Genomic DNA, 27,515 nt, shown 5'->3' with positions numbered 1-27,515 from the left:
CAGAATTTCATTTACTCGTGTTACATTATTTTGATAAGCATTTATCAATTTTACATTCTCAGAATAAAAATATGTTAAACAATCCATAATCCTCTTCAATCCACTCTTAAGAGAAGATTTCTTCTTACTGTTTTGAACACAGCTTAAAAATATTTGCAAGTACTTTTTATTTATTTTTGTTTCAGAAAAACAATTAGCTTTTTATGACTTCTGTCTAATGTATTTCATGTCCAAAGTCTCAGAAGAAGAAACAGCTACATGATCCACAATGATTTTTTTCTAAATCCAACAATAATGTATTGATTTAATTTCAAAATTTTTTTATATTATCATAAATATAGATGTGATTCAATTGATAACAGTTTAAATGACCATAATTCACTATCAATAATAATTTTAAATAATTTTAAAAATAAATGATTGTAGCTTACTGGCAAAACACTACTTTTAATAAACTGGACAATTACAAAAAAATCTCCAGATAATTCCTTGAATTTTCGGTGGTTCGAGGGGATATATTTAAGCTTTCAAATCATAATTGTTTTCTCTGATAATTTACTTCTCTGAGCCTGTACACATGAGATGGCAAATATTTTTTGTTGGGTAATCTGGTACATCCATTCATGGGTGCTAATATCTTCATGGCCCAATGTGGTTGGTTTTTCCCATTTAAAGAAAAATTTTCCAGTCCTAACTTTCAGTGCTTGTTGCAGGCATTCACTCCTCTTTGTGATGCACTACACATGCACTTTGGTTTCCTCTTTGTTCATGCACTGCCAATGCACTTTGGTTCTGGCAAGCAGTTTAAATGAAGCTGTATTGGGGGAATTAGGCAATGACATGACTGACCTAATAATTTTGCCTATTTTTATTCTAAAATGAATTGATGTGGCCAAGAAAACCTGGTGGCGATTCATATTGGTTGCTAGATTTAACAGAACAAACAGATCATCCATGTCATAGACCACTTCTTTTGAGATCCAGACATTCTTTGCTCACTGACAAGTGTCAATGGGCATTAGGTTGTGGGTAACAGTAAGGAATATCCCCTCGCATCAATAACTTCCAGGTAGCATTCAATACACTATCCAGACCATCTTGGAAGCCTTCAGACCCCCAAAATATCTCTTTGTGAAACTGTTTGCCTAAGGAATAAAGTGTTTTTCTTTTCACTAAAGATTTTGACCACAAAAAATGTAGGGAGAATTGGAGAAAGGACTTAGGGTAGAAGAATTTCTTAAAATTATCAGTCATAAAATAGCCTTTCCTTAAAATCTTTAGGCTGAAGAAGGGGCTTTTCTGAGAGGAGGCTTTCAAAATCACGGGTTGCAGAGTTGGGGTCTGTGGGTAGAACCTGGAGTAGGATTAACAGATATATCATTGGTGAACTTTTTGGGCAGTAAGACACATTCACCCCAGAAAACTGTCTGCACTCTTTGTTTCATCATGTGCCATGTAGACAAATGACACAATTTTTAAAAATGGACCCATTATTATAGAACACTCAGAAAAAAAAACAAACAACAACACCTCATTTCATGTAGACACATTCTGAAGTGGCTATTGGGTCTTGTTTATATTTAACCTATAGGCAAATATTCTGGAAAATACCTTTAGGCTTGATTCTGGAAAATTGTCTATAGAAAATACAGATCAACACTTTAAGCATATAAAAACTGACTCTCATTTAGTCTTAGTCACTGAAAATATCAGCTAACAAACAATGTAAATAAACATACGTGATTAATGATCACAACATGTAAGAGCTATGTTTCAGAACAATTAAATGTGAAAATCATTGTAAATTGTAAGCATAGTGGAAAATAAATATGTAAAATTATATTCAAAGTGGGGCTACCTGTATTTCAACTAAGACCTCTCCCAAGTTAGTTACATTCAAAACTGAGAGATAATGACCAGATTCTATTCATAAAGAAAGGGTATTTTGTAAAAGTTTTAACGTAGATTACAAACACAGACTAGTTTCATCATTAAAAGAAAGTCATTTGGTAATAAAGTTTGTAATGCAGTTTCTTATAAAAAAAACAAAAAAAATTTTGTGCTTGTATTTTGGTCCATTGTATTCTGAACTGTGTATCTCTCACCAAACATTCACATGTCCTTAATTAAAGTCAAGCAGAGATTTCTGAAAAAAACTGTTGAAATGCAGAAATTTAGAGCTAAAAGAAGGCACACAGGAAATCATCTAAACCACATTCTTACAGATGAGAAAACTGAGGGGCAAAGAGTTTTGATGAATTCTCTAAGGTCAACTAGCTAGTGGGCAGAGTACAAAAGAGAATTGAGATTTCTTGTTTCTTAGGATAGTACTATTTTTCAGTACATCAAGATGCCTTCCATTGGCAATATGGTGGGCATCTTTAGTGACTATTTCCTTTATACTCATTCAAAGATTAAGTGAGGGCTCTCTTTAGGGAAGAGTAATGTTATGTGCCTATTGGAATGTCTGCACTATACTAGAGGACAGGAAGCAGTCCATGTTGGATTCAAGGAAAATGTAGTAGCTACTAAGATAAATGAGTCCTCATATTTTAATAAGCTTGGACCAAATGACCACTAAAAAGCTATTTTTAAATAGAAAAAATTTTGGACAGCATGTTATAAAGTATTGGACTGGGAGCCCAGAGATTGGAGGGTGGGGTTTAGGTTGAGTACGGTTCTACCATTCATAGACCATGTGTCTTTGAATAAGACAGTTAACTTCACTGGGTCTTAGTTTTCTCATCTGTAACACGGGGCCACTTACGCTTACATTACTTACCTCAGTGGGTCATTATGTGGAAAGTGCTTCATTAACGGTAAAATGCTCTAAACTTCAAGTATGTTCTGGTTTTTCATGGTGCCATGGAAGAAGGCTTTGGAATCAGAGGACCTGGGTTCTAATTTGATTTTTGATGCTAATTACCTCTTTGAATTTGTGCAAGTCACCGCACCCCCTGGGCCTCCATTTCTTCATCTGTAAAACAAGGGGAGTGAGACTATATGACTCCTGAGGTCCCTTCCAGCTCTAAACTATGGTCTTTGTTCTTTTTTTTTTCCATCATAGGTAATGCCATGATGGCTAGGTATTGCCAAATTTTAATATAAAATTCCAATAACTTAATTTCTGGTCATTAAATCTTGCCTATTCTCACGAGTTATATTTTAAACCACAAATGCCACAATTAAGCAAAGGCAAATTTAAAAAAATGCACCTTATGACATAGCACAGAGAACTAAAAATACTGTATTCCCTTAAATAAACTAACAGACTTAATGAACCTCATAATAGAAAGCAAGGTACATGAGATACTTTAAATAGAGGTTGCAATCTTGCAACGTAAGTCTGTACAGCTCCACCTGGCATCAGTCTATGAAGGAAGTACCTGTGTCTCTGGAAATTTAATCCCATATATTTTTGAGATTTTTGGCTCCCCCAAATCCATTATTTACAAATAGATGCATTTTGCAAGCTTGAAGCACCTTTTTTTCACATTGTTATGAATACATGCATTGACATTTCATCCTTTCATGTGCAAATTCTAAAATTCATTGGAACCCCAAAAATAGTTAAAACAGTTTAAAATTTGTCTAATTATAAGTGAAAGGATCAAAAATGTCAGACGTTGCAGAATGCCAATTCCTGATAGAGCTCTTTTTATTTTATCCACTGTTTTGAAGTCATTTGTGTTAGGTTGTTTGTTACAAAAAGCAGCCTCAACTCTTTATTTAAACAGTACTTAAACTAAACTGTTCATGCCATGCAAAAATAACATCTTATGCACTTGTTTTCATGAGAGGGGGGAAGGATAGGGGAGGCTTCCCATTTTTAGTTCATAGGCTTTACTAATTGTGGTTTTTAAGAAATAAGTTTTTATTGCTTTTTTAACTAGTCACATGCTGGTTTCACGCGTGGGACAATAACCTGTCTCCCCAGGATTTGAATGAATCTCTGGGGCAAACAAATGGTTTTCCATCTTGTACCCTTCTTGATTATTGTCCTTTTTCACTTCGCCCACAGCTTGGTAAATGTCTTGCATACAATTGTGACTTGAGTTTTGTGGGGAGGAAGAGAGAGCACTGGTCTCTTCTCTTAAAGGGTCTCTTCCATCACTATGCTTATCCCCACAGCAATTTGTGCTGGGGTCTGGCTGCCTGTCCTCTGAGGCTCCATGGAGCTCTAAGAAGTCTTCGTCTTCTCCAGTGTCTATTTCAGTGAAGCTCCTCCTCTCTCTTGAAGAGAAAGGAAATAGTTTTTGTTTGGGAAACAGAGGGGATGAACCTTTTGCAGGTCCTTGACAGAGCCCTGAGACCTCAGTGCCCAGCAAGGGTCTCTCTCCCTGGGGAGAATTCTCCTCTAAGAGAATGGTGCTGATATGTTGGGGTGTGGATAGAGTAAAGTCTGCCATGGTAGTGACTGGCAAGGGCCTGGCAGTGCTAGGTGGGGTCTGGGGGGCACTGCCTCTGCTCTCCTTGAAGTTCACTTTCAGGGACCTGGACTTAAGGGGATTGCTACCTTTTAGAGAACTTTTTGGACTCTCTGTTGCACTGTCAAATTGCAGAGGACCATGCAACCCAGAATGGGGCACTACTGAGTCTGGGCTCCCAGTGGTGTCAATTGGAGTATATTCAAATATAACATCTCTAGGGGCAGAACTTTTTTCCCTGGTGAGTGTTAAAAATGGGAGTCCCTTGGCTCTTTGGTGCTCTTCTGCCCCAGTGGGGTCATGGGGGAATCTCATCTGTAAGTGAGTGCTGGCATAGGGTGGGAGGGGGGATCTTTCAGTTTCTGTGAAGTCAGTGGCACAGCTGGTGAAGCTGTCAATACTGGAGGTGCTCCTCATGTCCATGATGACCTCCGTCTGGGCCACAGCCAGCTGCTCCTGAGGGCAGGCCACCTCCTCCATCTCAATCTCCTCCTTGTATACTGGTGGTTTTTCAGCCTGCTCTTGGTAGTCGGAGGCATTCAAGTGTGAGTGGGACTGTGTAGTCTTAGTGATTTCGTTGTATAGCATTTCCAGTTTGTGAGCACTCAAGTGCTGTGGGCTTAAAGAAGTATTGTTGAGTTGTTCATGGGAATCTTTCTGACTCACTTCCTGATACTTATTCTCATAGGATTTGTTGGAGCTGGTTTCAGACAATGCCTTCCTGGCCCACTTCCATCGGCTTGGAGACAGGTGGTTGTCATCTGTTGAGTCCTTAGTGTTGGCAGAATCTCCCACTTTCTCCACAGCCACATCAATAAGTTCCATACTCCGAGCAAAGGCATCTTTCAAGTTCATGGAAACAATACTTCCATTTCTTTTAGCCCGCTCCAGGGCCTCCCGCCTTTTAATTGCCTTCTCCTGACGTTTTTGTTCCTTGTAAAACTCAGAGAAATTGTTCACGATGATTGGGATGGGAAGAGCAATCACTAGCACACCAGCTATACAGCAGAGGCCTCCCACAATTTTTCCCAATAAAGTTTTAGGGTAGATGTCACCGTACCCTACAGTGGTCATGGTGATGGTGGCCCACCAAAAAGAGGCAGGGATACTGGTGAACTTAGTAGCATCTTCATCCTTCTCTGCAAAAAACACAAGACTAGAAAATATCATTATCCCCATGGCTAAAAAGAGTATCAACAAGCCCAATTCATTGTAACTCCGTCTCAGAGTGAATCCCAAAGACTGGAGGCCTGTTGAATGTCTGGCAAGTTTCAGGATCCGGAGTATCCTCATGATACGGAAGATCTGTACCACCCGCCTGACGTTCTGGAACTGGAGCACACTTTTGTTGGACTCAGTGAGGAAAATGGTGACATAGTATGGCAAAATGGCCAGCAAATCAATGACATTTAATGGACCTTTAAAGAACTTCCACTTATTTGGTGAGGACAGGAAGCGTAAAAGGTACTCCATTGTAAACCAGGCTATGCAGACAGCCTCAACGTGTGCTAACTGTGGGTTGTCATTGGGCTGACCATATTCGTCCACTTCTTGAAGTTCAGGTAGGGTGTTGAGAGACAGAGCAATGGTGGATAGCACGATGAATAGAATGGATACAATGGCCAAGATCTGGAGGGGAAAAATAAAACATTAGTTAGCAATCTACAGATCACAGAAAAGCTGGTATTTGGTGCTTATAAATAGGACTTTGCAGTTTAGAAAACGCTTTTCTCACAATAATCCTGTAAGATAGTGCAAGAATGATAAACCTCATTTTATAGATAATGAAACTAAAGATCAGAGAGTTTAAGTGGCTTGACCAGTTAATAAGGAGGCGGAGTTGGGACTCAGATTCAGGTCTGCTTACAAGTCCAATGCTCAGCAGCCAGGGGGTACAGTGGATAGAGCACTGGGTCTGGAATTGGGAAGATCAGAGTCCAAATTTGATCTCAGATACTTTCTAGCTGTGTGACCTTGGGCAAGTCATTTAATATCTATTTGCCTCAGTTTCCTCAACTGCAAGATGGGAATAATAACAGCATCTACCTCACAGGGTTGTTGTGAGGATCAAACGAGATAAAAGGAGTAAAACATTTATCACAATGCCTGGCACAGAATAAGTTCCATATAAATGCTTATTCTCATATCTTTCTCTTTTCCTTTTTGCTAAATCTTTCACTATTTTAGTTATACAAGGTGGTTAAAAAGTAAACATGTGTAAGTAATCCTCTGATTTTTTTTTGAAAAAAGTGACCAAAAAACATGACATATTTGTAGTTACTGGAGCAGCTAGGTGGTGCAATGGAAAGAGTGCCTAACCTGGAGTTAAGAAGATCTGAGTTCAAATCCAGCCATGGACACCTACTTACCAGTTGTAAGGCTTTGGGCTAATCACATAACCTGTCTGCCTCATTTCCTCATTTGTAAAATGGGGATAATAATAGCCACTTCCCAGGGTTGTTTTAGGATAAAATGAGATAATATTTGTAAAGCAATTTGTGGACCTTAAAGCACTATATAAATTCTAGCTACTATTACAACTACTACTAAATTCCCCTCATTTTAGGTAGATAACATTGTGATCTTCAATTGCTTATTATGCTAAATATAAAATGGAACATTTTACATTATAATTTCATTTTGTAAATGAAGAGGGAAGTTTTTATTATTACTCTCATAATGCAAAAATAATATAATGGTTTGGAAATTTCTATCCTATGATAACAAAACTTCAAGATTTACAAAATGCTTTATATTATGTTACCTCTATTGAGCCTCAAAATGATATTCAGAAGTAGGGGCTACAGGCATTATTATCTCCATTTTACAGAGAAAGAAACCGAGGCTCAGGGAAGTTTAAGGACTTTCTTATAATCAAGTAATAAGTCATGCTAGAGGTGAGAGTCCAACCGAGGTCTCCTCAGAATCTAAGTTAGCACTCTTTCCCCAATATCATGCTGCTTCATTAGTTGTTCCACTAATTCAATAGTTCTATTTAGCAGTGCAGGTTTAAATTCTAGGTCCCCAAAGAAAGTTTTTTCAGGGGAAGCCTTTCCCCAGTCAAACCCATTATCTTTAGAAATGTCAAGCCATTCACTTTGTAAACCAACCCCATTTCAGGGGACTTTTGCACTATAGGGACTATGTGAGCAGTTGCAGCTCTACTAATTCATTAATTCAGCAAGCATTTATTCAGTATCTACCATATGCAAAGCGTTTTGTTAGGAAATGGGGATAAAAAGACAAAAAAGAAAGAATCTCAGACCTCTAATAGCTTACTTTCTACATCATCTGCCCTTGTCTCCAGAATATTCCCTTCCTCACTATCAATAGTGTTTATGAGATGTAAAGCTATTCAAGACAAAAAATCCATTCCCTCTATGAACTTACATTCTAGAGCCCAATACTAATGTAGAATAATTTGTGCATAAGACTATACAATATTAAGAAGAAAAAAAGGCCATCAAAAGCACAGTTAAGCATTTACATATGTAACGGGCAATCTCTTTGGATCATGTGCATTGATTGGCTCCATGGGCCATCCCCCTCTTATTATAGGAACCAACTAAACATTTCTATTCTTATATACCATTTTGTAGGGGTCAGAAGTCAAAGTGTATGTTCTAATGGGCTTACCTTTGTTACACATAATTTACATTACTGAGGCAGAGTGTTTCTAGTTTTGGGGTGGTGAAATGCACAAGCTATTCTCCTTGAGTAAAGGAAGATTTCGTGGAGAAAGCTTTTGGAGGAGAAGTACAACTTGAAACACCTTGGTGACAAACATGCGCATTAAATATAGGAAGTGACATGTGATGAGTATAAAGTTAGAAGAGGGGAAAGAAGGATGAAGTAGATCCAAAGAACTTGTAAAACCCATGGCATGTCCACCTCTGGGACAGGCATTCAGTTCTGGCAATGGCCTCTCAAGAAAGGCCTATCAATCCACAGAAGGGGTGAATGGTGGTTTGGGGACAGAATGAGTTGTAAGGGCAGTATCTACATAAGGACAGACTAAGGAGGTTATGGAAGTTATGGAAGACTAAGACTGAGAAAGCCTTTGTTGCAGAGCGATAAAATAAGGAAAGAGCATGATCTGGCTCTTTCTCATCAAATTATGGATTCCTAGATTTTAATAGAACCTTGTCTGTATTTGAAGGAGAAGATGAGTTCAAATTTTGGCTTAGCTATTTATTCTCTGTATGACCCAACTTCTTTGGGATCTGAAAGTTGAGAGGACTAGAAGATGCCTAAGATTTCATCCAGTTGTAAATCCTAACACCCGTCAAATAGTTTTAGGATAAAGAAAATTAGCATTTCTTTATTTAGCAGAAAGTATTTAGAACCCCAAACACCTTCTCTGACTGAACACACTCTCTTGTCCTTCTACCTCTCCCCCTCTCTTATTCTTCCTAAACCTGGCTCTCTGCCTTTATCTCAATCTTTGCTGCCTTGATGCTTCATTTCCTCCTATTCCATAAAATCTGTTCTGGCTTCACTTTTCTTACTAACGTGTGCTCACTCAATGGCGTGCCATTTATTTCTATGAATTCCTCTTCTTCATCCTTGAATCGTTTATCCACTTGTGCCAACCAGTCTTGGATATCCGTTACCAATCACATTCTCTGTTCCCACTCCCAAGCTATAGAAAAATGTTTAAGTAAAACACAAAATTGAGCTGCCTAGGGTACATTACACATTTACTTTTTTTAATCTCCACTGAGCTTCACTATTTTACAATAGTCCTTTTGTTAATTTTTTTTAAAAAATCATTTTATTTATTCTAAAATTAAACTACAAGATGACACAAACACAGAACTTAAAACTGTATTCTATTTTATACTGTGAATTTCCATTTCAAACCACTTGCTTTTTAAAAAAGTATATACTTTTTTAAAAAGTATATAATAAATTCTACACATTACTTTAAAAACTGTCCTTCTCTGTGCTTTCTTCTGAACTTCCTTCTGTTATCTGCTTTAAAAAAGAATTTCAATGGTCCTATTTTTTTGGGCATCATTTTTGCTAACTCTTTTGTCTCTTCTCACCACTTCCTTAGTTAACTGAGAGAAATGGGAAAAACCCTTAAAAGAATTAAACATAATCAAGCAAAATGAATCCACACAGTGACCATGTCCAAAAAAATTATGTTTTTGGACCTTGTTTCCATTACTTCTCTGTCAGGAGGTGGGTAACATGCCCCATCAAAGGTGTTCTAGAAACATGGATGGTCATTTCGTTGATCAGAAATAAGTCTTTCAAAGTTGTTTTTCTTTATAATGTTGTCTGTGCATAACATGTTCCCCTGATTCTGCTCATTTAATTTTGTCTCAATTCATACTACTCAGGATTCTCTAAAATAGACTCATAACTTCTTAGGAACAATAATATTTTAGTTACATACACGTATCAAAATTTGTTTGGTTTATTCCCCAGTCATCTAAGAGGCAATTTAAGGTTCTTGTTTAGATTTTAGTTCTCTTATTGTATTTTCTTTCCCCTTTTCAATCCTCTTTTCAGGTTCAAAAAGTTTCTTTTGCTTAAGACTATTCTCTTCCATGTATTATTCTTCCTTTTAACTCACCCACTCTTTTGACCACTGCTTGATATATTTATAAGTCAAATTCTGTGTGTGTATATCTTCTTGGTCCATTTCAGACAATGAGTAAAGTTCATTTGATGGCCACTCCCCCATTTCTTTCTCCATGTTTGCATATTATTCTTCACACACATACCAACTTATGAGAAATAGCAAATTCCCCAACTCCTGACTTCTTCCTCCTTTATACAATAGCGCATTACTCCTCATACACTCTCTTTTCTTTTCTCTCTTAAGGCTCTAAGAACAGAATGAATCCATCCCCAGATCTTCTGCTTTTTTTAAAAAAAATACATATTTATTTATTTAACATTTCCTTCTTTTAAAATTTTGAGCTCCAAATTCTTTCCTTCTCCCCTACATCTCCACCCATTGATAAGGCAAGCAAAATGATATCAATCATAAATGTGAAATCATGCAAAACACATTTCCATATCAACCATAAAGCAAAAAAAAAAAAAAAAAGCAAGAAAACTACATTTCAATTTCCACTTTGAGTTCTCCAGTTCTCTCTCTGGAGGTGGACAATACCCTCTCATTATGAGTCCTTTGGAATTGTCCTGGACCACTGCACTGACCAGAATAATAAAAAAGTCTTTCACAGTTGATTATCATCACAACATTGCTTCTACTGTGCACAGTCTCCCAGCCCTTCTCATTTCATTCTGTATCAGTTCACATAGATCTTCCCATGTTTTTTTTTCCTGAAACTACCCCTTCACCATTTTTGAATAATATTTAATTTTTCCCAGTTACATGTAAAATAATTTTTAACATACATATTTAAAAATTTTGAGTTCCAAATTCTCTCCTTCCTTCCCTCCTTTCACTCCTCCCTGAGATGGTAAGCAATTTGATGTAGGTTATACATATGTAATCATGCAAAACATATTTCTATATTAGCCATATTGTGAAAGAAAATGCAGACCAAAAAAACCACCATGAAAAAAAATAAAGTGAAAAATAGTATGCTTAAATCTGCATTTAGACTCTGTCAGTTCTTTCTCTGGAGGTGGATAGCATTTTTCATCATGAATCTTTTGGAATTTTCTTGGATCATTATATTGCGGAGAATAGCCAAGTCATTCAGAGAGTTGATCATTATATGATATTGCTGTTACTGGATACAGTGCTCTCCTGGTTCTGCTCACTTCACTTTGCATCAGTTCATTTAAGTCTTTCCAGGTTTTTCTGAAATCATCCTGCTCCTCATTTCTTATAGCATAGTAATACTCCATCACAATCATATACCACAACTTGTTCAAGTCATTCCTCAATTGATGGACATTCCCCTCAATTTACAGTTCTTTTCTTCCACAAAAAGAGATGCTGTAAATATTTTGGTGTATATAGGTCCTTTTTCTTTGATTTCTTTGAGGTACAGACTAGTAGTGATATTGCTGGGTGAAAGGGTATGCACAGTTTTATAGACCTTTGGATAGTTCCAAATTGTTCTGAATGGCTAGACCAATAATGTACCTATTTTCCCTCACCTCCTCAAGCATATGTCATTTCTGATAGGTGTGAGGTGGTACTTCAGAGCTATTTTACTTTGCATTTATCTAATCAATAGTGATTTAGAACATTTTTTATGTGACCATAGATAGCTTTAATGTCTTCATATGAAAATTGTTCATATACTTTGGCTATTTATTCATTGGGAGATCCTCTGTTTTTATCATTTAACTTCCTCAATACCCCTTAAAGATATGTTCTGAACTTGCTCCTTCTTTTATTAGAATGTTAGTACTACATCATCAGCTACTTCTAATTGCTCAAATAAATTTACTTTTCTAGGTTTCTCTGGACTCTGATGTTATATCAAATTTCTTTCTTAGCTATTATGGTTTTATCATGAATGCTTAAAAATTCTTTATCCATCATTCTCCCTATTCCTATCCCCAAGGACTATACTCAGTTTTTCAGGGTAAACTATTCTTGGTTGTGAAACTCTATCTTTTGTCTTTTGGAATATTATTTTCTAAAATATACTCTCATTTTTAGTAAAAGATGTAAGAACTTGTCTGAAGCGGGCTGCAATTCCTTGGTACTTGAACTGCTGCTTTCTGTTTACTTTCAGTATTTTTTTTTCTTTGATGAACAAACTCTGGATTTTAGTTTATGACATTCCCGGGAATTTTCCTTTTGTGGTTCCTTCAGGAATAAGTGGATTCCTTTTATCTTTTCTTTGCCCTCTGATTTTAATAGATCCAGGCAGTTTCATTTATGATTTCTTGATATATGATATCCAGGATTTTTTTTTATTAATTATGGTTTTCAGATAATCCAATGATTCCTAAATTATCTCTCCTTTACATGTTTTCATGATCATTTGTTTTTGAACTGCTCCTCTATGCATAGATCTGAAAGGTAATTTCTTCTTTGTTCTAACTTATTTTAAGTTTGTTGTTTCTGATATCAGCTCTCTTACCAGTAATCTCTTTCAATCTTTTGATTTTGTTCTAATATTTGTAACTATTTCATAGGATCACTTATTTCTGTTTTATCTATTCTATGTTGCAAGGATTACATTTCTTTGGTAAGGTTTATTACTTTCTTTTCAAAGCTGCTTATCCTTTTCCCACTTCTTTCCTCCACAGCTGTTACTATATTTTTAACTTTGCTTAATTTCTTCTAAGTATTCATGTAGTACTTGTAGAAAATCATTTTTTTTCTTTGAGTCTCAGTTTGCAGTTGTTGTTGAGTTAGGGTTGCAAAAATTTTTAATACTGTTTGGTGATTTATTTCATTAATTAATCTCTACAGCTTTAGTTTATGAATTAAGGCTTTGTGCCAGGGCCAGAGTTCACCACCTGCTATGCTTTTGATTGAAGTATTTGGCCCTGCTTTGGCCTTCACTTTGGATCTATTGAATTTTTGCTCTGATCTCTACCTTCTGAGGTTAGACTTCTCTGATCTTTGAAGTTCAGAATACTGAGTCTTCAAGATCTTTTTTGACATCTCAAGTTAGAATGTTATGGATCTCAGAGCCCCTGAGCCTGAGATGTTCCAGTCTAACTGCTGCAGCACCATGTTGAATGAATAAAGCATTTATTAAGGACTTACTATGTCCTATATCCTTACCTTATTAAGGACTTACCACTTAGCACTGTGCTAAGCACCAGGGATATAAATGTAGAAGTACAATGGTCTCTACTCTCAAGGAACTTATATTCTAACAAGGAAGACAACATATAGAAGGTTTCAGCTATAGATCAGAGGGAAAAGGCCCATGGTCTGCAAAGCAAATGTTGATGCATCTTCTGTAATGTAATTTCCACTGACAGACTCATTTCAGCTTCTAATGTTGAATGAATTTGAAGGTACCAAGGACTTTGGTGACAAGAGATTTCTTTTCTGGGTCTTCAAAAGACTCTATAGCACCTGCAGGAGCAGTTGCCAGGCTGCATCTCCACAGGAGTTGTATCCCAGAATGTTGGGCTGGACACGCTGATAATTTCATAGCTCTTGTGTTCAGGGTCCTGGGATGTATCCATCAAGGTCTGAGGGGAGGTGATAGTCAAAGTGATGGTTGTGGCGGTTTGAGTTGCTGGCACCTGCTGCCTCTCTCAGGGTGCCTTGTTGCTTCAGCTAGATTGGCTTTCCTGGCATGTGAGTGGCAGATGGTTGGTAGTTGGTGGGGAGGGCTGGCTCCTTCTCCACAGATGCCACTTTGCTGCATAATGACTGAAGGCTAGAGTAGAAGCAAAACTAGTGTTCTGGAAGGGAGAGTTACTGCCACTCCTATGGCGCCTGGGCTTATCTGACAGTTGGTGGTAGCAGGTCATCAATTGTTGTTTGTGGTGGGGAAGGTGGCCCCTTCTCCACAATGATCTCTTTCCTCAATGATCAATATGGGAGTTGGACTGGAAGCAGGTCTGTGGTTTGGCTTATTCGCTATTTCCAAGGTTCCTTCCTGGGTTAAGGGTACTAGACCACCTCCATTATAGTTGGAGAGAAGATGCTCAACAAGAAGGCAGTTTGACTTGCCGGGTATGTGCCACCTCTTGTCTTCAAGGTGCTTTGCTGCTTTATCTAGGCTGCCTTATACCATGCTGATTGCTACTCATAGGGACTTCCAAGGTCCTTACCCTGTGACTTTCTGACCATCCTGATATTTTCTCAGGGAAGAAATCTACCTGTAGACACAGAGTCTTGCTGGCTACATGTTATCTGCCTTTGGTTACATTGGCACTAACTTTGCTTGAGAAATTTCCTTTCCTATGCCTGTGGGTTTCTGGCTGACTTTTTGTCCAGTTCTGGGTGAATTATGTTACTTAATGTTTCTCACTGGATTTTTAAAAATCATTATTCAACCTGGTGTGAACTTCAGGGTTTTGTTGGAGTTAGGTGTGGGAGAGCTAAGCATCCTGTCCCTGGTTCAGGCAGGCACATTGGCAGGAAAGCTCTTGTTCATTTTTTCACTCCCTATCATACTCTCCACATGTCAGAAAATGTTTATCTCAAGCTGCAAATCTTTACCACTCTCCTCAAATTCTCATTTGCTTCACCACTCCACATCCTCCCAGCAGACAATCTTACCTTCTTTTTGAAAAGATTGAAGACATTTAATTAATGTAAGATCCTTCAACTCATATTAGCCAGTCCTGAAAATCACTGCTTTAATTTGTCCTCTTATGTTTACCATCATCTATTCTTAAAGGATGAATGTCTCTCCTTGCTGAGGCTAACTCTCCACTTGTGCTCTTATTTTCACTTCCTATCATTTCTTTATGTACTTTACCTTCTCTTATCTCCAACCTTTCCCTCTCTGTTAGTAGTATTCTCTCCTCTGAACCCAAATATTCTTAGGTCCTCATCCCTTTCTGGAATAGATCTGTTATTTCAAAGATAGAAGGAATTCTTTGTCATAGCTCTGTCTGTTTGTCTGTCTCTCACACACAGTTAGCTAGAAAGACCCTCAGAGATTATCTGAGGTATACTGAGAGTTTGAGTGACTTGCCCAGGGTTACAGAGCTAGTATGTGTCATAGAAGGAAATTGAATTGGTTCAAATCTTCTAACTCTGAGACAGGTGCTCTATTCTCCATGCTATATGTCTCAAATATCTTTTTTTTTCTTTTTTTGGCAATTGGGGTTAAGTGACTTGCCCAGGGTCACACAGCTAGTAAGTGTCATGTGTTTGGTCTGAGGCCGGAATTGAACTCAGGTCCTCTTGACTTCAGGGCCGGTGCTCTATCCACTGAGCCACCTAGCTGCCCCTTAAATATCTTTTTAAAAAACCATCCCTAGGGGCAGCTAGGTGGCGCAGTGGATAGAGCACCAGCCCTGAAATCAGGAGGACCTGTACTTCAATTCCGGCCTCAGACCAAACACCTGACACTTACTAGCTGTGTGACCCTGGGCAAGTCACTTAACCCCAACTGCCAAAAAAAAAAAAAAGGAACTAAAAAATCATCCCTGGATCTGCTGTTCCCTCAATTTATTGGTATTTGAATGTCTACCCTTTTCACTATAAAACTTCCTGAAATAGTCAACATTTGCTTCTTTTACTTCCTCACCTTTCATCCACTCCTCAATCTCTTATGAATTGACTTTTATCCTTACTATCCTACTTAAATTGCTCTTGGAAAAGTCACTAGGGAAACCATAGCCAAGTCAATGGTCTTTTTTATTTTTTTGAAAATTATTATTATTATTATTATAAACTTGACAAATATCAACAAACATAAACATTTTCATATGCAAAGAAGAACAGAGATGGAGGATTTTATATGATGTATATGTGAATCTTTATTATGTACAGTTTATTTAAAAATATATATTAAATCTAACATGACAGTTCCAACCCTGCCCTGCTTGTCTATTTCCTCTTCTTTGCTTCCTTCTGCTCTCTTCTGTGTGTTTTTTATATGTTTCATTGACTTTTTTCTTTCTTTTCTCCTTTTTGTATCACTATTTGTTACTGTCCTACTTCTACTCCACAAGTCTCTCCTCACCAATAAGATCTCTTTCTTTCCCTTTTAACAAATAGATTCAATCAAGCACATTGGCTGTGTCCAAAAATGTATGTCTCACACTGCATGTCAATCACCTCTCTGTCAAGAGATTGGAAGTATTCTTCATCATTCTTCTGAAATCATGATTATCATGGTTTTTCACAGTAGCTTTCCATTACACATTTTTGTCATGGTATAAATTGTGCTATTGTTCTATTCATTTCACTTTAGGTCAATTCAGACAAATCTTCCTAGGTTTTTTGAATTCATCCCTTTCATTGCTCTTTTAATGTAATAATGGTTTATCATTCATATGTCACAATTTGCTTAGCCATTTTCCTTTAGATAGCTATTCATTGTTTTAAATTCTTTGTTACAACAAAAAGTGCTGTAATAAAATATTTTTGTACATATGATTCCTTTCTCTCTTTGATCTCCTTGGGGCATATGCCTATTAATGGTATCACTGGATCAAAGAGTACACAGTTTAGTGATCTTTTGATCATAGTTTCAAATTGCTTTCTATAATTGTTGGATTAAGTCATAGCTCCACCCACAGTGCATCAATGTGCTGATTCTCCAACAATTATCATTTTTCTTTTTTGTCAACTTTGCAATCTAATGAATATTTGGTGGAAGTTTAAAGTTTTAATGTGAATTTCTCTTATTATTAGTGATTTTGGTGCATTTTTGCAGATAATTGTTGATGGCTTGCCTTTATTCTTGTGAAAACTGACTGAGGAATGGCTCAGTGGATATTTTTCAATACTCTTTCTTCTTGGCTTCTAACATGTGAAGCAGATAATCACCTTTTCCTTACTGACATTCCTTTATGTCTCATATTTTGAAACACTTAGCTCTTTAGGATCAGTTCAATCTCATCCTTTTTTGCCTTTTTTGCAGGGTTTCCCTTCTTCCTCCTATTAAATGACCTCTCAAGGCTCTATTTTTGGTCTTCTATCTTTATTGTCTCCCTTAGAGATCTCTTCACTCATTTGGCAATCCTATCTTCCCAACTATCACTACACAGATATCCTGAAGATACTCAAACTCTGTCGGATTATGTCATCATTTTCATTCCTCCCCTATATCTGCCCTCTCTTATGTTATCTTTTGGAAAATCTCAATTGACTACTGGAAAAAAAAAGTACCAACTCCTTATCTTGGTATTCAAAGTTCTCTAAAATCTATCTCAAATCTACCTTTCCAGCCTGATTTTATACTACTTCCTTCCACACACTATACATTTCATTCCAATCTTTTTCAGTCCTCTCTCACCTTTAGCTATGCCTTTGAATGCATAGTATCTTCCCCATCCCACACAGACCTGCAAAGACTCTCTGAACAACTCCTACCTGTTGAAATTCTGCTCTTCCTTCAAGGCCCAACTTATGCTGTCCTCTCAGCTAGAAGTGACAAGTCTCTCTTTTTTTCTGTTTGTATATTCTCTATGGATTCATCATGTCTCAACTTTTTGTGAACTCCTCTTATTTCCCCTAATACATTGTCAGATCCTTAACAGTAGATATTGTGTTTTTGCATCGCCAACCTTAGCATGGTACCCCTAACACCAAAGACTGCTTAGCAGATGTTTGTTGAATTAAGCGAGATTGAATTACTCTAAAAGCAAGATGAAAAAAACTCTCCCCAATGGACTTGATTTCCTTTGACCTTGGTAAGTACCTTGTGAGGAGTTACTAACTTGGTTACAACTACTGCTGCCCAGAGAATAACTTATGTGCCAGATGGTTATCCTACTTAAAGTGAAGTTGCTGAGCTGTGTAGTGGTTAATCAACTGATAGGAAATTCAAAGGGCAGTGATAATAGGGTATAACATTCTCTGAAGTCTCTAACTCAAGTGAAAAATGGGACATAACAAAAACAATTTACTTTTAACTCGCCTCAGAACTTTTCCCTTTTTTGCTTTTTCCTTTTATCTTGTTCTCTTTCTTTTCTTCTCTTTCTCTCTTATGAGATGTCTTTCTAAGTCTCTCTCTTTCCCTTTCTCTTCTTTAGCATTTTTGGAGCAGGAATGGTAGAGGTCACCTAGTCCAACTTCCTCATTTTACAGATGAGGAAACTGAAGCCCTGACAGGCTGAATGACTTAGAGAGTTTATAGAATATTAGAGCTAGAAGGGACCTTAGATAGAATTTAATTTAGTGTTTTCATTTTATGTATATAGAAGCTGAGGTTGAGAGAGCTGCTGTAATTTGTCTAAGGTCATACAGCAGGAAAGTGGTGGAGCCTGGACTTGGACATTTATCCAAGGTCTGCAGCTACTGTCTCTTCCTGTTTTTTCTCTTCTTTTCTGTCCCTTCCTATCTCCTTTCACCTTCTAACCTTTTCTTCTCCTCTTCTCTACTACTACTGCTTTCTCTTTATGCAGGCCATAACATGAAATACCAGTGTGTGCTCACTCATGTATATGTATACTCATTGAATTAAAATTTAAGATCATTTTTTAACTTTAGAAGCAGATGAGTTCCAGGGAGAAGCATTCCAGTTTTAAAGTCAGAGGACCTGGGATTTGATTCTGGACTCTTCCACTTATTACCAGTAATATCTTAGGCAAGTCTCTTGGAACCTTGGATTCCTCACATGCCATTAAGTTGCTCACTTTTTCTACTTTATTATGGATCTATTTTTTTTTTCCTCTGTAGGATTTTTGTTGTTGTTCCATTGCATCTGACTCTCCATGACCCCACTTGGTGTTTTCTTGGCAAAGACACCGGAGTGGTTTGCCATTTCTTTCTCTAGTTCATTTTATAGATGAGACACTGAGGCATTTAAGATTAAGAGACTTGCTCAGGGTCAAACAGCTAGTAAGTGTGTGAGGCCAGATTTGAACTCATGAAGATGAGTTTTCCCCATTCTAAGTCCAATGCTCTATCCACTGCACCACCTAGCTGCAGGACAGGGGACTTTAATAGGAAAAGTTGTCCCTCTACTGCCCTAAGTGACTCTATAGGCCAAATATAGAAATGCCTCCAAGAAGACTATGCATAAATTTATGACATAGGCTTATCCAATTTACTAATGGGAAGTCAGGGATATTCAGGCACATCAACAACCTGAATTAATGGCCACAATTGCACATGTACAAAATGTGATTCAGTGAGACTTATAATCAATCAACAAGGCTTTGTGAATTTCTATGTGCCAGGTACTATGCCAAGTGCTAGGGATAAAAAGTCAAAATTAAAACAGTCCCTGTCCTCAAGGAGTTCTCATTCTACTAAAGGGAAAGTGACATGTAAATATATCAGTATACACAAAATATATATAAATAAATATAAGTCAATAAAGTATACTGAGTCATTGTTTTTATTACTTTAAGTCTTATGTTCTTATAAGAATCCAGTTCTGCTTAGGTATTCTATAGTTGATCATAGTAATTGTCAGCAGAATCACATTAGATCTCAGGTTCAATTGTCTGGGATTTATTTATTTATCTTTGTTTTACTTTCCCAAATTCCAGTATCTTTTAACCTTAAACTATCTTATTGACCAGTATTACACATCATAATTATTCTAAGACTGGTGATCGAAATCATATAACATCCACATCGTATTTTCTCTCTTGTTGCCCACTTGTCCCACTTTGGAAGTATTTTTTTCCCACTGCCTTTAGTCTTTCATTGAAGAGTAAGGAGCAAAATTCAAATGTTAAGTGAATTAATTCTATTCCTTTTTTTTTTTTGGCTAGGCAATGGTGTTAAGTGACTTGCCTGGGGTCACACAGCTAGTAAGTGTTATGTGTCTGAGGCCGGATTTGAACTCAGGTCCTCCCGAATCCAGGTCAGTGCTCTATCCACTGCACCACCAAGCTGCTCCAATTCTATTCCCTTTTAACACTGCAGGTTGGGTGGATGTTAGAATTGGGAAAAATCTACAGATTTAATTCATTTATATTAATCCTATATCCAATAAGTGTGGATTGGTTAAATCTAGACTTGGAATATTTTGCAATATTTTTCAGTTTCTACAGTTGGTTATTTGTGACTTAATGCGTGGTATAGTGAAACAAATATTAGATTGATAGTCTTTGGACTTCAGTTCCATTCCTGGCTCTTCCACTTATTATTTGTATGACCTTGGACAAGTGAACTAATACATCTGGACCTTAGTTTCCTCATTTGTAAAATGATCAGGTTTAATTAAATAACCCCGAGTTTTCCTTCCAAATCTAAATCTATGGTCTATGGATAGGTTTGATATTTGGTTCAGTAGTATAACCATTATGGCAAATAAAAAGAAGTATATGATTATCAAAATCACTGAGGAGGGGAGGAGTGGAGGAGGGAGGAGTCACTATGTAATTTCATCAATGTGAGGTATTTTTGGTGTGGAAACTCCTTCTACCAATGAAGATCTGTAATTGATGGTCCTAGAGACTTGCTTGGGGGCACTGAAAGGTTAAATAACTTGCTGAAGATGATATTAGGCAATTAGGTGGCTCAATGTGTAGACTCAGGAAAGCTCATCTTCCTGAGTTCAAATCTGGCCTCAGATACTTATTAGCTGTGGGAGCTTGGGCAAGTCACTTAGCCTCTGTTTGCTTAAGCTTTCTCATCTGTAAAAATGAGAATATTAATAGTACCTATCTCCCAGGGTTGTTGTGAGGATCAAATATGATAATATTTGTAAAGCATTTAGCACAGTGCCTGGCACACAGTAAGTGTTATATAAATATTAATTATAATTATTATATAGATAATATGTGTTAGAAACAGGTCTTGAACCAAGGTCTATCTACCTCTAAGGCTAGCCATCTATCTACTATACCACATTGCCTCTCAGGAAAAGCATTAGTTACTGAAGGGGAAAAACAATAATCAACCCCTTTACAATCCTTGATTTGAACAAGAAATTAAAGCAGCTAAGTGAATTATTTTTTTTTCAGATTTTAATTTAACCTATCAGAAATTCATTTTGAGTATACTGTATGGTTTAAATAGCTTGTAAGTTCTGGTGTTATCAGACAGAAAGACAGCATTATAGACAAATAATTTAATATACACCAAAGATGATGTGTGCTGTAATAAAACAAATGAAATTTTATTATGCCACTGGAGTTTTATCACAATAAATAAAATAGATTTAAGATGGTGCAATAAACTAAAGGGGACACTTGAGTCTGAAGATTTATTCAGATACCAAATATGGTATAGGGAAGTGAGATCTTGGCTCAAAGTAAGGAAGAACTGGGTCAAAGTCCTAGCTCTGATACATATTGGCCATGTGACCCTCACTCAATTAATTAACCTCTCAGTACTTTAGGCAACTTTCTAAGGATGTAAGTTGCAGAGAAGGTAGTGACTTGCATTGGTAGATGGAGTTTCCTCATCCTGGAGTTCTCTCTACCAATGAAATCATAGGTCAATTTCCTATCCTATCTCATAATAAAGGATTAGATATGACGTTGTTAGCATTAACATAAACCTACTTTACTCCCATCTTTCCTTTTCCTCTCAAAACTGCCACCATCCTGAGGTAGCAAGAGTGAAGAAATTTTACTTCCCATTATACTAATAAAGTCATATTTAAGAGTAATAATCTTTTCTTATAAGATAGTATAGGAAATAGACGTGTGATTTCATTGGCATAGAGAACTCCTGATTATTGGTAGCTTGATGAATATGGATGGGTGCGGATTAAATTTAGACACAAAGATTTACTTGGTACGGCTATACATGCCAATAAAAGAAGCAATTATCTGTGTGACTGAGGTCAAAACCCAAATCAAGGGCTAAATGAGCTGAATTTCAAGGTTCCTTGTAGTTCTAAATATCTATGGCTTTATGATGCTCTATTGAAAATGTCCAGAGAATTCTGGCCATTTCCAAATGACCAAAGCAATGGAAATTCACTTTAAATTTTGTAATTTCTTAGCATCTAAGTGATTAAACCTGAAAATTGCAGAGATGGCTATTCTATCTGATTAATTTGTCTGTCTTATTGATTCTATCTCCATATCAACTCTTGGATCCACCCTTTCTTTAGACTCTTGTTGAGTCTTTTTTTTTTAACTTTAGGAAAAAGCTTGCCTATTAAGATAACTAGAAATATGAGATTGTGTTCCAGCTAAATAGTTACTGTCCGTAGAAATGACCACAGGGCAAAATAGAGTGTCTATTTTTTTTTGCCTGAGTTGAATAGGGATTTTTTTTTCACTCATTGCATATTACCACTGCCTTAATAACAATGGTCAAAAATCCTAGAATTGGAGATGTGATTTAAGATAGATATAGAGTTAGAATTCAGGACTACTAAGACCACATCTAGAATCTCAGAATTGGGACTTCTTTTTAAGATTCTGTATATTTTTAGGGAATGTACAGAAATCTTTTTCTGAAGTCATATTCTGATGACTCATTGTGGTGTGGAGGTTAATTTAGTTTTTTGAAGGTTATGCCAGAAGAGTATAATCTTTAGCTTGTCTCAGTCAAGGATTACACATTAGTAAAGAACTGAAAAAAATGTATAGAAGACAAGAAACGGGGAGCAGATATCTGATCATAAAGTAATAGAGGTGATATATTAGAAGAGTAGTATAGAAATAGAAAAAAGCTCAGAATGAATTGCAGTTAGCTATTAATGTTAAGCACAAAAAAGATTTTTTGAAAGTTATATTTACAGGAGCAGCTAGGTAGTGCAGTGGATAGAGCACCAGCCCTAGAGTCAGGAGAACCGGAGTTCAAATCCGGACTCAGACACATAACACTTACTAGCTGTGTGATTCTGGGCAAGTCACTTAACCTCCAATGCCTCACCAAACAAAAACAAAAAACAAAAAAGTTATATTTACAGAAAGAAGATAATCAAAAGAGGGATTAGGTCAGTGAAAATGGATGATGGGGAGAAAGTTGAACTACTGAAATCTTATTTTTCTTCCCCTATCATGCTAAAATAAACAATTTTTGGACTGAGAAAAAAAGCACAAATATGGTTACCAGAAAGCTGAAACCAAAGATAAGTGAGAAGATGGAAAGCAAAAATTTTCCTGCACTCCATGAGTTCAAATAATTAGGACAGGACAAACTACATCCCTGGATACTGAAAGAACTGATAAATGTGGTTGTATAATTTTTCAGAGACAGTGATCTTTAAGAAATAATGGATAATGGGAGAGATACAACAGGACTTCACATGGACAAATCTCTTTATTTTCAAAAAAGGGAAGGGGATGGAGTCTTCATCCCATACAGTGATAAGATTGATTTTAATTACTTTCAAAACTCGGTACCTTTTTATTCAAGGATGATTTATCAACATTTTGGAAGTAAAATGGCTGTTAGTGAGCCAGGAATAAAAAAAAACAAAACTTGTCATATCAGACTACTTTTCCTTTTTGGAAAATAGTATTAGCCTGGTAACATCAGGAGAGTATCATAGACATAGCATATGAGATCTAAGTCAGTCAATAAACATTTATTAAGTACCTACCATATCGCAGGCATAATACTAAACACTGGGGGCAGTTCCTGCTCTCAAGGAGCTTATAATCTAAGGGGGCCAGACAAGACACAAAAGGAACCTGGAAAAAGGTGGGGTGAAGGTTCCTGCTTTAATCAGTCTAGCTGGTGGGAAATGGGGAGATATAAGTGAGACATCTGGCAAAGTTTTCTATGCTATCCTATGTGTAGGTTAGTTGTTGTTGTTTTATTTTTTCAGGCAATTGGGGTTAAGTGACTTGCCCAGGGTCACACAGCTAGTAAGTGTCAAGTGTTTGGTCTGAGGCTGAATTTGAACTCAGGTCCTCCTGACTTCAGGGCCGGTGCTCTATCCACTGCGCCACCTAGCTGCCCCTTTATGTGAAGGTTAGAAAGATACGAGGCAGATGATAGATAAAAATGAAACATTAAGCAGGTATTATTGCCAAACACTGTAAAAAGTGTTGAGAATACAAATAGACACAAACAAGATAGTACCCAACCACAAGAAGCTTACATTCTAATGTGGGAAGAGAACTCAGGATTAAAAGGTTACAAATACTATCTTCTCATTGGGATTAGTGTTCACTGACATTTTTTCATCATGTAGGATCACAGATTTAGAGTTAGAAAGGGCTCCAAAGGTAATCTGGTGCAACCTCTTTATTTTAAGGATGAGGAATTAGAGGTCTGAGAAGCCAAATGATTTGCTTGAAGTCACAGAGGTAATAACTAGCTAAGACAGGATTTGTACCCATGTCCTTTGAGGCCAGAACCATCACTTTCTCCATCATACCACATACTGAAGGGATTGGAACCAGGAACTGAAGAAGCAATGATAAAAAAAAAATCAGGGAGTAAAGTGAGCAAATGGTGGAAAAGAATTTAGTGGGAGAACAGAATTTGGATTTTCTCAAGATTAAACGTCTTAACAAGAAGCTTATCTCGAGAAGCAGTGTGGTAGTAGTGGCTAGAGAAGTAGCCTCAAATCAAGGTCTTCCTGATCTAGATTCCTGCCTCTGTCATACAGCGGCCTGCATTGGCAAAGGGAGTTTCCTTCTTGGGAATTCCCTGTGTCACTGAAAACACAGGTCTTGTTTTCCTTTCTACTTTCCAAAAAAGGGAAAAACTCTTATCCCAGTTATAAACTCTATACCCTTAATGAACCTTTTATATCTTCTATGTTGTCATTAGAATTACCAGCATTGCATTTTAGACTGTTCTTTTTTCTTGGAACATCTACTTTTTATTACTTACATAGGCTTCTGGAATTTAATTCTATAGAAAAATACATTTTCTTAAAAGAACAAAAAATGTTTCATTTCCTTGGTGAAGTATTCATTTGTAACTACAACTAAGTCAGGCAGCTAATGATGAATAAGGTTTTCTGTAATACATTAGTGTACTTACCTATGAAAAACCCAGCGCAATGAAAGGTTAAGCAAATTATATTCTACATATTGCCAAATAATTAGTTAATCAGATTACACATTGGAGAACTTAATTAAGATGCAACTTTTTCCTTCCCCTATTTGTTTTTCCTACATTAAAATTCTTCCAAAGGACTCAAAAGGCAAACCCTGTATGAACATAGCAAGAAAACTGCAAATCCAATAAAATGGGGAAATGCAGATTTCAGAGACATTCAGGAAAATATGAACTTCTGAATACTGCACAAATAATTTAATTAAATTTTCATTTACATGCTTTACTGGTGAAAAGTAAGAGAGTCATAACCTTTAGAAGCAGAGTTACAGACATGAAAATTCATAGGGGAAAACCAGAACATTTTCTAATTCCTCCTCTTCTTTTAAGGATTTCTTTCTTTTTCCTTTAAAAACAAACTAACAAATAATATACACATAAAAATGAACACAAAACAGCAAAGCAAAAGAGAAACAAATACTTCTTCTTTAAACTTTAAAAATTGAGGGAAAATATTCCTCTTTCAAAGGTTCCTGGGACATCCCCTCTCTTTTCAGACTCAAGAAAAATTACACTTCATTTTTCTTAGGGAAAAATTCCTTCTTGTATGCTGATGCTATTGAATAAAACTTCAAACTTTTTTGCTCTTACGACCCTTTTACACTCTTAAAAATGATTGAGGACACCACCCTCTCCACCCACAGCTTTTGTTCACGTGGATTATAACTATCAACATTTACTGTATTAGAAATTAAAACATCTAGGTATTATGAATAGTTTTGACCTCATGGACCCCCTGAAAGAGGCTCAGGGACCATACTTTGAGAATTATTGGTTTATTGTATTCTTGTAAGACCCACCCATCTAAGGAAGGTTAGGTCAACAATTAATCCATTTCCAACCATATTTAGAAAACAATTAAAAATAGCTCATTGTCTATTCAATGGAAAAGAAGCAAATAGTTACAGAGGATGGGCAAGAATGGCTTAAGCAGGATACTGAACAAAATCTACAAAGTTGGGTTGGATAAAAATCTACAAAGTTGGTTCCTAATTGATGATGTATTGTAAAAAGATAATTAACAAGTAAATATGGTGCTATTTGATTGGTCATATGCTAATGTTGAATGGAATGATGTTGAAAATATTGAAAAGTAAAACATCAACAAAGAACCAACTCATTAAAAATGAGGACATAGTAATTTCTATACTTCTTTTGGAAAAATAAATCTTCACACTTGGTCTCCCTTTTCTTCACTGTCCTTTCATGGAAGGTGAAAAGTTCCTATTTTGACTTAGATAATATAGTACCTTTAAGAATCACAGAATTACTCAGCAAACCAATCAACAGAATTTCAGAGTTTTCCAGTTGGAAGGAACCTTAGCATCCATTTAGTCCAACTCATACCTAAGAGGACTTCCCACTAAAACAGACTTGATAAATATTTATCTAACTTTTGCTTGGAGACCTCCAATAAGAGGGAACCCAACATCTCCTGAGGCAGCCCATTCCACTTTGGAATACTTTTAATTGTTAAATTTTTTTTTCTGAATATCTAGCCTAAATTTGCCTTATTGTAATTTCTCCCTATTGCTCTTGTTTCTGCCTCCTAGGACCAAATAGAATAAGTTGAATCCATGCCCACCCTCCAAATACTTGAAGACAGCTATAAATGGATTAATCATATTTTCTGTGAAGTCTATATTTTGGCATAGAGGTGAGGACATTTTCCTCCCATGTTAATTAGAGGCTTATTTCTACATGAGACTATTCTGAGATATCTATTACGTTATTTTCCAGCATTATTTTCTTTCGTAAATTTTCATCTTAACTATGAACCTGTAGATTACAAAGCACCCCCATGTATTCAATTATTCTTCTCTCACTTCCACTTCTAATTTCAGCAAAGAAGTCTCAAGCATTAAAGTGCCATTAAAAACTGGCTTTGTTCCCTGGGCACCTAATCTACTTTTTCAGCTCATCAATCACTGTTAACATAAAATAGAATGGATTTATTTCCACTATTATCTTTACACTTAAAAATCATGTCCCAGTATGCTACAAGAGAATAGAAGCAAATGGGGGATGCAATGATTATTCTTCCTTTTAAGGGACTGTAGTCAACCTCTTCTGGAGATGATTTCCGGGGTCACTTTATTAGTACCCAATTATGGAGTATGGGAGGGCAGGGGACCTGCTAGATTTAAGATGAAATATAGAAGGATGAAATATAGAAGCTCTGCCAAGGGAAAAGCTAGATCTGAGCCAAAGCAGAAAGCTTGTCTTATTCATTTAAAATTTGCAATTAAATAAAAACTAGATTGCGGTCAAAAGAGCCTATTTTGGCAACATTAGCTTGAGATGCTTCAGTAGCATTTCTTGCTTTTTTGTTCTTTTGAAACCTAAATTGGTTCCCCCTGGGCTTGCCCTGGAACCTCCAGACATGAAGCTAATGACTGAAAGAGCACAGATGATTTTGTACCTGTGGGCACAGAGGATATTAGATTTATTAGTGGTAGAATTTGCTTACATAACTAAGTCTGGGTTTCTCTCTCTCTCTGTCTCTCTCTCTTCCTCCCTCCCTCCCTTCCTTCCTTCTTAACTTCCTTCCTTCCTTCCTTTCTTCCTTCCTTCCTTCCTTCCTTCCTTCCTTCCTTCCTTCCTTCCTT

General features: G+C 36.7%; 1 protein-coding gene across 1 annotated transcript in view; it reads right to left on the bottom strand.

Moving 5' to 3' along the window:
- Positions 1–3,718: 3,718 nt before the first annotated feature.
- Positions 3,719–27,515, bottom strand: part of LOC114054184 (potassium voltage-gated channel subfamily B member 2) — a 440,542-nt gene continuing 416,745 nt past the window's right edge. Inside the window, exon 2 of the mRNA XM_027877348.1 lies at positions 3,719–6,056. Within this exon, the coding sequence (XP_027733149.1) occupies positions 3,894–6,056 (2,163 nt within the window). The 3' untranslated portion in view covers positions 3,719–3,893. The remainder of the gene's footprint in view (positions 6,057–27,515) is intronic.

This window comes from Vombatus ursinus, unplaced genomic scaffold (assembly GCF_900497805.2).
Source record: "Vombatus ursinus unplaced genomic scaffold, bare-nosed wombat genome assembly UNPS02014812.1, whole genome shotgun sequence".
NCBI lineage: Eukaryota > Metazoa > Chordata > Mammalia > Diprotodontia > Vombatidae > Vombatus > Vombatus ursinus.
Note: the sequence above shows the minus strand (reverse complement) of the source record. Positions and strands in the feature narration are given on the sequence as shown.